The sequence below is a fragment of the Syngnathus typhle genome, linkage group LG16 (assembly GCF_033458585.1).
Source record: "Syngnathus typhle isolate RoL2023-S1 ecotype Sweden linkage group LG16, RoL_Styp_1.0, whole genome shotgun sequence".
Lineage (NCBI taxonomy): Eukaryota > Metazoa > Chordata > Actinopteri > Syngnathiformes > Syngnathidae > Syngnathus > Syngnathus typhle.
Window position 1 is genome coordinate 7,153,660 of NC_083753.1, and position 13,288 is coordinate 7,166,947.

Genomic DNA, 13,288 nt, shown 5'->3' on the forward strand with positions numbered 1-13,288 from the left:
TGAGGAAGAAGAAGAGACCGGAAGTAGACAGGCATTGTCGCTGTTAACGATATCTCTCCAACGTGAATATGTTTTGCTTTCACTTGCCAAGTAGAAAACTGAATGGATCGTAACTCGTAAGTTATAGTTTGAAAAAACTACGAAGAAAACCGGGAAGGGTTTAACAAATACAACAAGGCGAAAATGAACAGGAAGTGTAGCATATGACAACAACGTCTCCATCCATCCATCCTTCTTCCGTCGCTGGTAATAAATCAAATGTGTTGCGCCGCTACGCGTCGAAATGGAAGACGATGAGCGGCTGCGGCCCTTCGTGTTTCTCATGACGTACATGCTGCTAAAGCGCCGCAGGGACGTCAACAACGCGGACGTCCAGCGGCGCAATGAGATCCAAAGACGCCTGAGACAGCGACAGTACTTCTTCCAGAGGCAGAGAAGAATGATGATGGTCAGAATGCACGATGATGTTTTTTGGGGGAAAAGAATCTTGGAAAAACACTTAACGAAGTCCATATAGTAATTCGTTACAGGCCTATCTGTCGGCAAGATTTAGGACCTCCTCAAAAATCACTTGATTTGTATTTGGTCTTCACAGATGATGATAGCAGGGGGCATTCGCTCCAACTCTCACATCCGCACCCGCCCTTGGACCACCGTCCCCAGCACGGACTGGTGGGAGCGAGTTGTGATGACGGAATTCCAGCCCTCCGACTGGCTGGACAAGTTCCGGATGAGCCGGGAGACCTTCTTCTACATTTGCGACAAGCTGCGTTCCCGCCTGACGCGTCAGGACACCAGCTTCCGTTTGGCGCTGCCTGTGGAGAAACGCGTGGCGGTAGCGCTGTGGCGCCTGGCATCCAACGTGGAGTACCGCACCATCAGCGCTCTGTTTGGAGTGGGCAAGTCCACCGTGTGCAAGTGCGTGCGGGACATGTGTCACAGCATCGTGGCGCTGCTCCGCGCCGACTACCTGCGGCCTCCCGCCGAGCCCGAGCTGGAAGAGTCGGCACGCTCATTCCTCTCCCAGTGGGGCTTCCCGCATTGTGTGGCCGCCGTGGCCACGTTGCACACAGCAATCATCACCCCGTCGAGCAACGCGTCCGACTACATCAATCCCGCTGGCTGGCTCTCAGTTCTGTCTCAGGTGGGTGCTGTCGGTCATTTTGTTTTCTACAAGCGTGAATTCCACTCGTGTTTCACACAGAGGAAAAAAAGATTTGGTTTTGACGTGCCAGGTGACAGTGAACGGTCGCGGACAGATCTGGGACATGTGCGCCTGTTTCCCCGGTGGGATCGAGCCGGCGGAGATCTTGCATAAGTCGGCGCTGTGGACCACGGCAGCAGAGGGCGGATTGTCACCGGTGCCGCCGTCTTGCTTCATGGGAAGACAACTCAAGTAAATATTCTCAACGGACCTGGCATTCTGCTTCTGCTATGAAAAAAAAAAAAACATCCCTGCATCAGAGTCTGCCGTGCGGTTGCGCAACAATGGTGCCTGTCCATTTTTAATGATGTTTCACTTCTGTGTCAGCTACGTACTGCTGGGTGAGCCTTGCTACCCGCTCCAGAGCTGGCTGCTGAAGGCCTACCCAGAGAAGCGGGCCACACGAACCGGCCCGGCAACGCCGAGCGAACGTCAGAACCTCTTCAACCGTCGGCTGCGACGTGCCCGTCGCGTGGCCCAAGAAGCGCTGCTGCGGCTCAAGGCGCGCTGGCAGTGCCTGAGCAAACGCAACGACTGCGGCCTGGACGTGATGCCCGCCATGATCCGGGCGTGCTGCATTTTGCATAACGTGTGCGAGTCGCACGGCGACGCCTTCAACGGCGAGTGGCTGGCCCAGGTGGCCGAGGCCGAGAGCCCGCAGCCCGTCTACGCCGAGGTCGAGGGTGACGCGGAGTGCAGTCAGGACGAGGAGGTGCGCCAGCTCTTCTGTGACTATTTTCAACAGAATGACTGACTCGAACGGACTCCGACAGAACGTCCACATATTTTGTATTTGTATTGTTTCCTATTATGTGTTGCCCACTCCGCATCCATTGCTGGAAGGGGGATCCTCCCATCTGTGGTACCATTTTTCCTCAGTCTAACGGCGATGTCGAGAATAATTGACAACTGTGGGCATGTGAAGGATTTTATTGTGATTAAGGGCTGTCTAAATAAATTTGACTTGACTTCCATCAGCGTCATCAGGGTTTATTTCTATCGTTAACTGGCAGAACAGATGTCATTTTCACCAAGACAATATTTGTGCGTGCGTGCGTGCGTGCGCGTGCATTGGTTCCACCCACCTCGTCCGCCCAATTGGTCTCCATGCAACCTTCCTCCTGTCACTCCGGCTTCTCCTCCTCCTCCTCCCTGTTATGCATCAGGTTGGCGGACACACTCGCTGCCCACCTTGTTCCACCAGCGGAGACCACCTCATTTCAGGCTCCATTTTAAACGAAAGGAAGAAGGGGGGGACAACCTGCATGCCGCATTCGAGCGTGAAAATGGACCGCATTGGAGCGATGGGCGCCGCTATCGCTACATCATAAAGGCGGAACCCCTCCGAGGTCCACAATCACTGCAGGCCGCCTGTCGGTCTTTTTGAGACGAGAAAAAAAAGGAAGGCGTCCGCGGCGGGGGCCAAGATTCGAGAGGCGGAGGTGCCGTCCGTTAGTTCGGCGTTTACCCGGGCGTTAGCCTGCTAGCATCGGCTCCAGATTTGTGGATGTACGCGATAGCGCCGCAATCTTCCCGGAGATCGAATTGACATTTTGCACGAGAAACAAGCGACTTGCGCATCTGGCAGTGGAGGCTCCCACCCTTCGACTCGTCCTCTCCCGACTCCCTACCGGAGAAGACCGGGGACAACTTGGCAGCGACGCCCCGAGCTGCTCTTCCCCTCCCCCTCCTCCTCCTTCCCTGGCCCGGTCCGGTCCCGACAAGACCACCACCAAGCGACCCTCCCCCTCGCCCCACGTCCACGCGAGGACCGCAGCTAATTTTTTTTCCTCCTCGCTGAGGGGTGGCGGTGGTGCCGGTGGTGGGAAGAAAACGCCGTGTTTTTCGGGTCCGAGCGGGGCTGGCTCAACACAGCGGAGGGGATGACTCTGGAGTCCATGATGGCTTGTTGCCTGAGCGAGGAGGCGAAGGAGTCGAAGCGAATCAATGCCGAAATTGACAAGCAACTTCGCCGAGACAAGCGAGATTCCAGGCGGGAGCTGAAATTACTTCTTCTCGGTGAGTGCAGCGTGTTGAATCACTGTCATGCATCGTCTTTTTCGAAAAGATTTTTTTTTTAAAATAGAAAACTTACCTCCTTGGGGCCTTCTTCTTCCCAATGCTAGCAAACGTGCTAGCTGGGAGCCAAGGGAGAGTAGTGTTATTTCTCTTCCAATACATGCATTCATGCATGTTTGACGTTGCAAGTGGCTTAAAAAACGCCTAAACCTTAGACCTGGTGCAGGAGGACAATTTGCAGAGATGTTATTAGTGGGAGTGCATGTTTTGACTGGGCAGCTCCATTTCCATGTCGAAGTTCTTCAATAAAAGCATCTGGCACCAACAGGCCAGTTAATGTTATAGACGAATCGCCCCCGCAGATAAGCTTGGTGGTTTGTCATCAGATGAGATATTTAACCTACTGCTCTTCAGGTTCCTCCTTCTTGCATGATACCGTTCCTTTTGAAACATGCACGGTGGGTAAGTGGTTTGGAAGTCTGCATCGCAGTTCAAGGATTCAGGGTCTGGATTCCTTGCAGTCTTTTCTGATATTCCAGAAATATACGGGGTAGGTTCATTTGCGACTCTAAAAATGATAGGTAGGGCTCGTCTCGAGAATCCATCGGAACCAGGATTGACATTTGGATTCATCCGAAACTAAACGGATTCAAAAAGCGATGAAAAGTAGCCTGACACGAAGGTGCTTAGGTGTACAGTACACTTTTTTTTCTCCACATCTTTTTATTCTTTGTCATCTTCCTCCATCCTCCCATCAGATTTGCCGAAGTCTCGTGAAGGTGATGGTACATCAGGCAAGGAAATAAAAAAAAAATAAAAAAATCCCCGAGCAGTACGGGTTAAGTCTTTGCCGTGAACGTCCGGATAAGGACATGCAAAGGCCGGATTAGCGCAGGAGGTCGTAATAGGCTTGGTTAAACACAGCCGCCGCTCAGACTTTGAGATGTCACTGACTCCTATTAGCCCAGCCCCCCCCCCCACCTCCTGCTATTATTCCCAGGCCCGTGGCAAAGCTCGAGCCCCCACGACTCACTGCAGGGAGCAGGAAGAGTCACAAGTGTCATTTATAGAATGGCAAAACGTAATGGCGGACACTTGAAGCTCCCCAATGTATTCTGGTACCATTTACCCCCCCCCCCCCCCCCCCCATATTGTCAGATACTGCCTAAACTTATCGGACAAGTTGAAATCATTTGTGCAATGTAAAAATAATCATCTCAAAACAGTAGTCAGTGTGTCGACTAAGCTAAGCTAACGCTAAGTCTTAGATGCGTATTCTTTGAGGTTACGTCAAAAGTGCAGGACAAGTGAACGCAGCACGAAGAAGAGCAGAATTAACCAGCTTAGCCATTTTTTTTTTTTTTTTTTTAAATAACTGGAATCTCTCTGCAGTGTGCCCACAATCTGGCTGCCGGCGCTCGGTCACCATATCAGGTCATGCAGGCAGTTAGCTTCCTGCTTGCACACACCACTGGTTTGCCTCTACTTGGTCAAAACACACCCCGAAAAAAAGTTTGAAGCTTTGACCAGGCTACACAAACCGCTCCAGGACGTTCAAGTTTGCAGTCCGTCTTTCGAATCTTCATCAATGAGGTCCGATCGGTTCTGTCTCGATCGTATCGGCGATTGGTATCGATTAGGTGATCTTTGGAGAGAGGATGAGGGGTTAGCTCGGGGAAGCGATGACCTTCCCGTGTGATGCCAGGCCATCTTTTTCTTGGTCATATATGGCAATAAGGTTCTTCCAGAGCTGCTCCTCTCTGTGTGTGTGTGAGCTAAGGTGTAGGTAATATTTTGAAAGGGCCTATAAGGGAGCGTCCGACACGGCAGCGGGGAAGGAGACAACCGTGACAAATTTGAACGAGTTGGCCAGCATATAAAACGAGCTATCAAAATGGTGCCGTTGTCTCCGCTCTCAAATACTGTCCGCCAAATTTTCCAAAACCACGCCCCGCTCAAATGTTCCTCAAATGCCACTACCAGAAGCGGCAAAAGGGATGCCACGTTGGCTAGCAATGTTAGCTATCGTCCGGTTAGCATGAAACGGATTCCTAAACGGGGGCATGGCTGATTCTCTAGAGGTTTGGGGCGATTGAGGCTACATGGCGAGCGTCCCACGTACTGTCGATGTCTCGTGGCAGGACGTGGGGGACAAAGCCTTGCCAGTTTCTTCAGGGCGGCGCATTATTATTTATGAAGTTTTCGAAAAAAAATAACGTCAAGACGAGGAAGAGGGTTACGGAATCAGCAATTAAAGCGTTTTTAATTAGTAAGCCTGACCTCAGCCTAAATTCGACACCTTCGCTAAGTGAGTTTTAGCCTCTTTTATTTACTGTCTGCTACAAAAGAGAAGAGAGCAAAGGGGTTGATGGGAGGGAAGGAAAAAAAAAGAGACAGTAAGAGGGGTTGCCATGGTGACAGAAATATGGCTGCTCTTCAAAAACCTTGAATGTAGGTGGTGATGAGATGAGTGTGTTTTACAGATAGCACGCATGTGCCCGATCCCGCTTGGATTCACAAAGTTGCCATGCGGCCGCACAAAAACCGATCTCGAAGCGGACGGCTGCATCTGGGAATCGCTTCTGAGGCTTTTTTGATTTCGACACAAATATTCGCTTTGGCCTCCAGTTGAATTTTTTCGACTTTCTGCAACGTCTTCCTATCTTCCCCGACGATAACGATGAGGGGTGCTAAAGGAACGCTAAGCCCCGCCCCCTACCCCGCTGTCACCTGTCGTCGCAAAGTTGGAATGTAGGCCAGATTAATTAACGTCATTAAATTAGCGCGCCCTCCCCCTCCTTCGAAATCATTCTGGTGTGCTCACTTTTCGAGGAGCCCATAAAAGCTAATTAGTCAATTTTGAGCGCTCGCTACCGATTAAATCAATCAATTTGAAATCTCAAAAGAGCAATTTTGCAATGGAATGATTCAGATGGTGCAGTAAATAGCAGATTTATTATTATTATTATTATTAACATTATGATACGATATGATATTATTTAAATTGAAAGTCAACTGCTTTGCGTCTCAGGCACAGGAGAAAGCGGCAAGAGCACCTTCATCAAGCAGATGAGGATCATCCACGGCGCCGGCTACTCGGACGAAGACAAGCGAGGCTTCATCCGTCTGGTTTACCAAAACATCTTCACCTCCATGCAGGCCATGATCCGGGCCACGGAGAACCTGAAGATCCCTTACAAATACGAACAGAATCGGGTAAGGAGCGCCGGCGTCAGATGGACGCCAACGCGGTCGAGATTGAATTCTTCGCCGTGTGTGTAGTCCAACGCCATGCTGGTGAAAGAAGTGGACATTGAAAAGATCAACGGCTTCGATCAGCACTACGTCGTGGCCATCAAGTGCTTGTGGTCCGACCCGGGGATCCAGGAGGCCTACGATCGGCGCCGAGAGTACCAGCTCTCCGATTCTACCAAATAGTACGTCAAAAGTATTAAGACCGTTTAACGATCGGGAATCAACGACGAAAAGATTGTCCGTGTTTGCCACCTGTATGTATATCTCCAGCTACCTTAGCGATTTAGATCGCGTGACTGCCGGCGGCTACGTCCCCACCCAGCAGGACGTGCTCAGGGTCCGTGTTCCCACCACGGGCATTATTGAGTACCCCTTTGATCTGGAGAATGTCATCTTCAGGTACCCCTGACGTGATACCAGGACCGCCGCACAAATCCACTGATGGACGGAAGCTAAACAAATTGGGGGGGAAAAAAAATGGTTTAGCTCGGCTAGATAGACATCAGTGATTTGTGTTTCGTTGAGGTTCTGTCGTCCAGAACCGAAACCAATGGCTTGCACTCTCGCAACCACCTCGTGTGTGATGAAGAGGGGTTGCAACTGTGTCAAAGATCCCTCAGGAAGTTGGACAAACTGACTTCCTGTCCTCCTTGACTTGACAGTTGTCCAAACCTTCTTCATCTGCTTCCAAGTGCCAACTTTCCTTCTACTTTTGTCACTGATACCACCATCACTGTTTTTTTTTTTTTTTTTAAATCTAATTTTTTTTTTTTATTCAAAAAACTTAACTGTTAAATTGAGGAAAAATGCTAACCCATTAGCCAATTTTCGCTACTTATGTACCACGTTCGACTTTGAGGCTATCAAGTTCATGCATGATTGAAACAATGTTGGTGGACCAGTGACAAGAACTTCCGCTTAGTTTTTTTTTTTTTTTTTTCTTATCTGAGTGTTGGCCTTTTTTTTTTTTTTTTTTTCCGAGGAGCTTCCTTGACAGGATCGAGCCACACTTCCACACTTGGCAGCGGGTTGCACAAATTGGCTGTCACGCTTTATGTAACTGTTTCCTGTCTTTCTTTTGTGTCTCTGTCTGTCTGTCTATCTGTTTCTCCTCTCTGGCCGGCTTGCCTTGTAGCTATCTTTCCGATCTGGATCGTATTGCAGATCCCAGCTATCTTCCCACTCAGCAGGATGTGCTCAGGGTGCGCATTCCCACCACGGGCATCATTGAGTACCCCTTCGACTTGCAGAGCATCATTTTCAGGTAGAAAGATGCCTCGGCAGGCTCGCGGCTCTTCTTTTTTTTTTTTAAACTGACACCAGTAACTCGTTTCCCCATAAGACGTGTCTAAAAATACCCGCCCCCGCCCCTCGCCGTCTACTACTACTACAATAATCGAAAGCGAACACAAAGTCCTACATTCTGGTGCCCGATGGTGGTAAATGGGTCAGCTCCTCATCGTCTCTTTTCCTTTATGGCTGGCATAAGAAACCAGGTCGTCCTTCCCACATTGGAGGGACGCGCTATTTTTGGGCAGCGTGGTCCTGCAGGGCCTATAATGGCACCAGATCTCAACGGACCGCAATGTCCCGGGCCACCGCTAGAGGGCAGCCTTGCGCCGTCAACCCGAGCGCAGACCCGGGTTCTTCACCTGGTCTACGGCCTCGCACCTGTGCGTCTGTTTACGTAATTAGCCGCTCCAAACGGCGTCATCGGTATCACCGCTTGACAAGGGCGCGTAAGAGGTGTGAAGGATTCGAGTTGAGTGAAGACTTAATGAAACTGGGACCTGAATCTCCCCAAAGATTGGCAGGTGACCTCATCAAGGAGAAGGACTCTGGAAAGCTGAAAGCTCTCGAGGATACGCGCGACTATTAATCGGTGTTTCATATCGCCAAAGACGGATTAAAGACACCTTCTGGAAACACACGTGTTGACGTTACACTTTGCAAGAAGCGGGTAACAGATGAATGCCTTGACTTTCGGCCGGCATCCATTTTGAACTGAATTGCCAAAGTGACGATGCCTCGGTGGTGGCTTGCATGACTCGCTCACGCGATCGCATAACGATCTCTGCTTCGTCTGCTTCTTAAGGGGTTGAGTCCATCGTGTATCCATTTGGCAAAGAATAAAAAAAAAAGGATCCTTGGACACTCTCGTGTCCACGTCTCGTATAAACAGTTCCCCTTTGATGGATTCAAAACCTGTCGAAGCAAACCAAACCTTTCTTGAAGCCGCCTCAGGATAGTTCAAACTTTTTTGAATTCTAACCTCGCGTAAATAGTCATTTGCACGCCCTGGCGCCCACCCTGTAGGATGGTGGACGTGGGCGGTCAGCGCTCAGAGAGGAGGAAGTGGATCCACTGCTTTGAGAACGTCACTTCCATCATGTTCCTGGTGGCGCTCAGCGAGTACGACCAAGTCCTGGTGGAGTCCGACAACGAGGTCACGCCTGGCAAACTGGTTATTCAAAGTTGGAAAAAGCGGTGGTTGACAATAAATATAATTTTTTTTTGCTCATCAGAACCGTATGGAGGAGAGTAAAGCTCTGTTCAGGACTATCATTACCTACCCCTGGTTTCAAAACTCCTCCGTCATCCTCTTCCTCAACAAGAAGGACCTGTTAGAGGAGAAGATCTCCTACTCTCACTTGGTGGACTACTTCCCCGAGTTTGATGGTAAGTTTGTAAATTGGTCCAGAATGGATTCTATTTTTTATTTGTTTGAAAAATACATCGAAAGAGGAAATCATTTTATTTAATTAAAAAGGAAATGTCTATTTTAGTTCATTTTAATCTCATCATAATCGGAATTATACTCAGGTAGAAAAAAAACCCTCCATTTTGGATTTTTCAAAATGGTTCCCGTACGCTGTCCTGCAGGTCCGCAGAGGGATGCGCAGGCGGCACGGGAGTTCATCCTCAAGATGTTTGTGGACTTAAACCCCGACAGCGACAAGATCATCTATTCCCACTTCACGTGCGCCACGGACACTGAGAACATCCGCTTTGTGTTTGCCGCCGTCAAGGACACCATCCTACAGCTCAACCTCAAAGAGTACAACCTGGTGTGAGCCCACCACAAGCCCCGCCCCCTTTCTCTCTCCTTTTGCACAACCTCCTTTTTCGACTTTTAACGCAACACACACAAACTCGCACACACTCCCTTTTTTTTTTTTTTTTACCCAGCGCATTCAGAACCCCCCCCCCCCCCCCCCCCCAGCCAAAACAAACCAACAACAACAAAAAGGAAACACCGCCTGCCCCTCTCTTGCGTATTTTTGTGTGTTAGAGAAAGCGCTGCCTTGATGGGCCTGGGACACTCGACATTGACCGGAAGGAACGCCGGGGGACGAACGCTAAAAAAACGGGGCTTGGTCTCCGCCTCCATATCGATGAATGTACCCACCAGTGTGCGAGAAGTGCAATTGTGGGGAGAAAAAAAAATGAAAACCTCTTAACAGTGTAAATATATAGAATATTAGATATCAGGGGTGTCAAACTTATTTGGAACGTAAAACAAAATAATACCGATGGTTGTCCATTTATGAATGTAATTCGATACGGAGCTAGAGGGGGGGTCAGCGGGGGCACTGCTCCCACCCGGATAATTGACTTTTGGATTTTTTCAAATTAATTTCGAAAAATCCAACATTTATTTTCACCTCATTTTCTACACGAGCATAAAAAATTTCCCCAATGCCCACCTCTACAACATGGTCATACTTTTTGGAATTTCAAATCCATCTGCTTCTGATGTTTGACACCCCCGGTTTACGTCAAGGTGTTAAAGACAAAGCACGAGAGGGGCAAGATCCAAATCCACTTGATTGCTGCTGACCTTTTTAAAGATAATAATAATAATTTGTCGCTACAGCGATTTTAGCAAATTGTAACTTTAAAGAAATATTTGTTTGAAAAATTTCCATAATAACTTAAATTAAGAGAAGTATTTTGGGAGGTTTTTTTTGGGTGCAATTTCATTTTAAGTTGAATGCACAGCTTCAACCCCCTCTAGGATTCGCAGGGACAATCACAAACCTGCCCCCCCCCACCTAGGAAAGTCCATTACCCCCCCCCCAATCTTCTCACTCCACGCCATCCAATCAGACGCTTCCTAACGCTGTCGCTCACTCGTTATTATATATCAGGATGTGCTTCTGTTTACTTTTTTTTTTTTTTTTTACTGTATAGTCACTTTGTTTTTAAAAGAAAACAAAAAAAAAAACTATGGTTTGCCGTTGTCGAGTGAGGTGGGCAAAAGACGAAACCTTCCTCGACATCTGCAAATAAGTGTGATGTATGTGTATATTTGTTTGTAAATACATATACACAACAACCGTGTACAAAAATGCTCTGTGGTACACCGTCTTTGGCATAAACATGACGACAAAAAAAAAAAAAGTTAGCTTCAAAGATTTTTTTCTCTCTCTATCAATAGTATTGATACTGTGATTATGGCTTTTTGCTGATGACGGAAGCAGACGTCACAGAGCCATGTGGTCAATTAGCAGTATATATATATAATATGGTGATGATTTTAAGTCATTTTTTTTTATTTATCTAATTTATGGACCAGGTTTGAAGGTGTTGATAATTTCAACTGTGTTTAATTAATAAGGCTTTCTCTTTGTTTTTGCTCACGATGGAGCCTCACTTGAGTCTGAACTGCTGTTTGAAAAAAACAAAATCAAAAGGAGGGGGGGAAAAAAAAAGCAAGGAATGTCTGCTATTGTAAGGACTGTATTCAGTGTCTGCTTTTTTTTTTCGGGGCCGATTTCCATTTGTTGACATTAACTATTTTTTATTTTAAAAAGGTGTTTCCTCTGGTTTATATATTTAGAGACAGCTCTGTAATGCTTACCTGCCTAAAAAAAAATGTATATTTTAAACAGTGATTTGGATCGGTTGGCGCTGTAGTTTTTTTTTTCCGGCATTTTTACAGGCTTGCTTATTACAAACGTCATTGTCATGAAGGGCTACCACAGTACATGCAGAAACAGAGATGCTGACTATGAGTAGAGGCCGAGTGTTAATGCAAACCAAAAGGATGTTTAGCCCCGCCCCTTTTCCAGTCACAGCCGCAATCATGCAGTATATTTATGTATTACAAAAACAAACCTTACAGCCACAATAAGTATTTCCATGTTTGCCAATTGCCAAGAAACTGTTGGCCAGAACACAGAAGTGAAAACTATTTTTGTGAGGTTAACGTTGTAGGAAAATGATCTAGATATTCAATTCATTTTTTCTCACAAAACTGTTTTGATGATAATGATTACCTAATGGAATTAATTTAATTTATTGCCCCGTTTTAATCATAACCATCCAATTGGAGCATTACATGTGGCCCGTCATGAATTTTTTTTTTTAAATACACGAATGTTAATCATCTTAAATGGGTTCCTTGCCCTTAAAGCTGTCAGAAATTGGTGCAACTTTTAACAATTATATCGAAAAATAAAAAGCCATTCATAATAGGAACCACTACTCATTGCTGTTTAATGTTGTATTTAAACAAGATGGAACCCAAAGGCTGCTGCACAAGCTAAAAACCGATCAAAAATGTCTTATGTAATGATGGCAAAAAAAAGGAAACAGTTATTTTAAAAGATAAATATATAACAAAAATATTTCCAAATATCAACATCCCCTGAGCTAGACGCTATAGAAAAGTGTACAAATATCCGCCTCATTTTTTTGCACATAATGGAGGGTACGTTAAATTAAAAAGTCATTAGAAATACATTTTTACTTTTTTTTTTTTTTAGTACGAAATAACACGTCTTCTGCTTGTGCCAAGGTGCCAAGGACCTCCTTTAACTGTTAATTGCGTGTGGAGTGAAAAATGTTGACTGACAACCATTGTATTTTTTTTTTTTTTTGCTAGTTTGTGTTGCACAGTGGTGTACTATTTGGCACATTTTCAATTTATACTGAGGGGCAGTGTTTGCATGACACTTGTGTTTATTTTTCTCACTAAAACGACAACTTTTCTCGTATTTGTTGCCTTGATGCTCTTGTTACTCTGTATTTTAAAAAAATGACCAGAACACTATTCTTTTTATGATTTTAGGACCACTTCCCATCCTTGCTTCTTCCTAACAGCTCAGCTGTAGAATGGTGTTTTTTTTTTTCATTGTAAATCTAATGTGTGTAAAAAAAAAAAATTGATTTGTGATATGAGCGTGCCAGGCTCTCAAAGTGCCAACACACCACTGCCAACCTGAGATGCCCCCTACCCGCGTGCCCTCCACCAGTTTCTTTTTAAACGATACAACACCAGAGACTCAAAAGGATAGATGATTAAGTGGGTGAAGATTATATTCTAAGAGACATTTTTAAGTAATAATCTGCTGTTTTTCTTTTTTTAAAATAAGAAACTGTAATTATAATTACTGCATGTGCTGTTTTTTTGCAAGCGAGGGGCTTTGGATGTATTGACTGAAGCCTTTTGGCTCCGGTTGGCCGTTTATCGATTTACATAACTCTTTGCCATAATTTTTAATGTCTTTTCATGCGTTTGTTTTGTTGTTTTTCTCGACCACTGTTGCCTGATCCTCATTCAAACATGATGTATGGTCATTATCGCCGCCTTCTAAACAAACATAATGACAAGGTTATCTGTTTTAAACATTGAAATAAATTTGTTCCTATACTTGCTGATCATGTGTGAGGCTGTTCTTGAAAATAATAATAATAATAATAAATACACAACATACTGATAATAATAATAATAAATACACAACATACTGAGTGTTTTTGAACGTAACAAATGGTGTTTTTTGTCGGCAATAAACTTTGCATAAG

The 13,288-nt window shown here is 46.1% G+C and overlaps 2 protein-coding genes and 1 long non-coding RNA gene across 5 annotated transcripts; 2 read left to right on the plus strand and 1 right to left on the minus strand.

The window, feature by feature from the left end:
- Positions 1 to 6: 6 nt before the first annotated feature.
- Positions 7 to 2,178, plus strand: LOC133168962 (putative nuclease HARBI1). The gene is made up of 4 exons (XM_061300714.1): positions 7 to 448; positions 596 to 1,144; positions 1,236 to 1,396; positions 1,532 to 2,178. Exons 1-4 carry the CDS (start codon positions 284 to 286, stop codon positions 1,956 to 1,958), a joined length of 1,302 nt encoding a protein of 433 aa, XP_061156698.1. The 5' UTR covers positions 7 to 283; the 3' UTR covers positions 1,959 to 2,178.
- LOC133168967 (uncharacterized) lies at positions 485 to 2,413 on the minus strand. The gene is made up of 2 exons (XR_009718337.1): positions 2,290 to 2,413; positions 485 to 1,432 (listed from the first exon to the last, which is right to left on the minus strand). It is a non-coding gene; the product is annotated as an uncharacterized LOC133168967 (long non-coding RNA).
- On the plus strand, positions 2,368 to 13,144 carry LOC133168963 (guanine nucleotide-binding protein G(q) subunit alpha). 3 transcript variants are annotated; one of them, XM_061300715.1, is made up of 8 exons: positions 2,368 to 3,223; positions 6,255 to 6,439; positions 6,506 to 6,660; positions 6,749 to 6,877; positions 7,614 to 7,742; positions 8,795 to 8,924; positions 9,004 to 9,157; positions 9,362 to 13,144. In XM_061300715.1, the coding sequence occupies exons 1-8, from the start codon at positions 3,088 to 3,090 to the stop codon at positions 9,550 to 9,552; spliced, it is 1,209 nt and encodes a 402-aa protein (XP_061156699.1). In that variant the 5' UTR covers positions 2,368 to 3,087; the 3' UTR covers positions 9,553 to 13,144. The 3 variants fall into 3 exon arrangements, with proteins under 3 accessions (XP_061156699.1, XP_061156701.1, XP_061156702.1); XM_061300717.1 differs by lacking the exon at positions 7,614 to 7,742 and having other exon boundaries at positions 2,369 to 3,223; XM_061300718.1 differs by lacking the exon at positions 6,749 to 6,877 and having other exon boundaries at positions 2,369 to 3,223.
- The last annotated feature ends 144 nt before the right edge of the window (positions 13,145 to 13,288 follow it).

Excerpts from the sequence above, each read along its gene's own strand:
- LOC133168962 (XM_061300714.1), top strand. The coding sequence starts at position 284 with ATGGAAGACGATGAGCGGCTGCGGCCCTTCGTGTTTCTCATGACGTAC. Across the intron at positions 1,145-1,235 it reads GGCTCTCAGTTCTGTCTCAG|GTGACAGTGAACGGTCGCGG; the intron begins GTGGGTGCTGTC and ends TTGACGTGCCAG. Across the intron at positions 1,397-1,531 it reads TTCATGGGAAGACAACTCAA|CTACGTACTGCTGGGTGAGC; the intron begins GTAAATATTCTC and ends CTTCTGTGTCAG.
- LOC133168963 (XM_061300715.1), top strand. The coding sequence starts at position 3,088 with ATGACTCTGGAGTCCATGATGGCTTGTTGCCTGAGCGAGGAGGCGAAG. Across the intron at positions 6,878-7,613 it reads CTGGAGAATGTCATCTTCAG|CTATCTTTCCGATCTGGATC; the intron begins GTACCCCTGACG and ends CTTGCCTTGTAG. Across the intron at positions 8,925-9,003 it reads TGGTGGAGTCCGACAACGAG|AACCGTATGGAGGAGAGTAA; the intron begins GTCACGCCTGGC and ends TTTGCTCATCAG.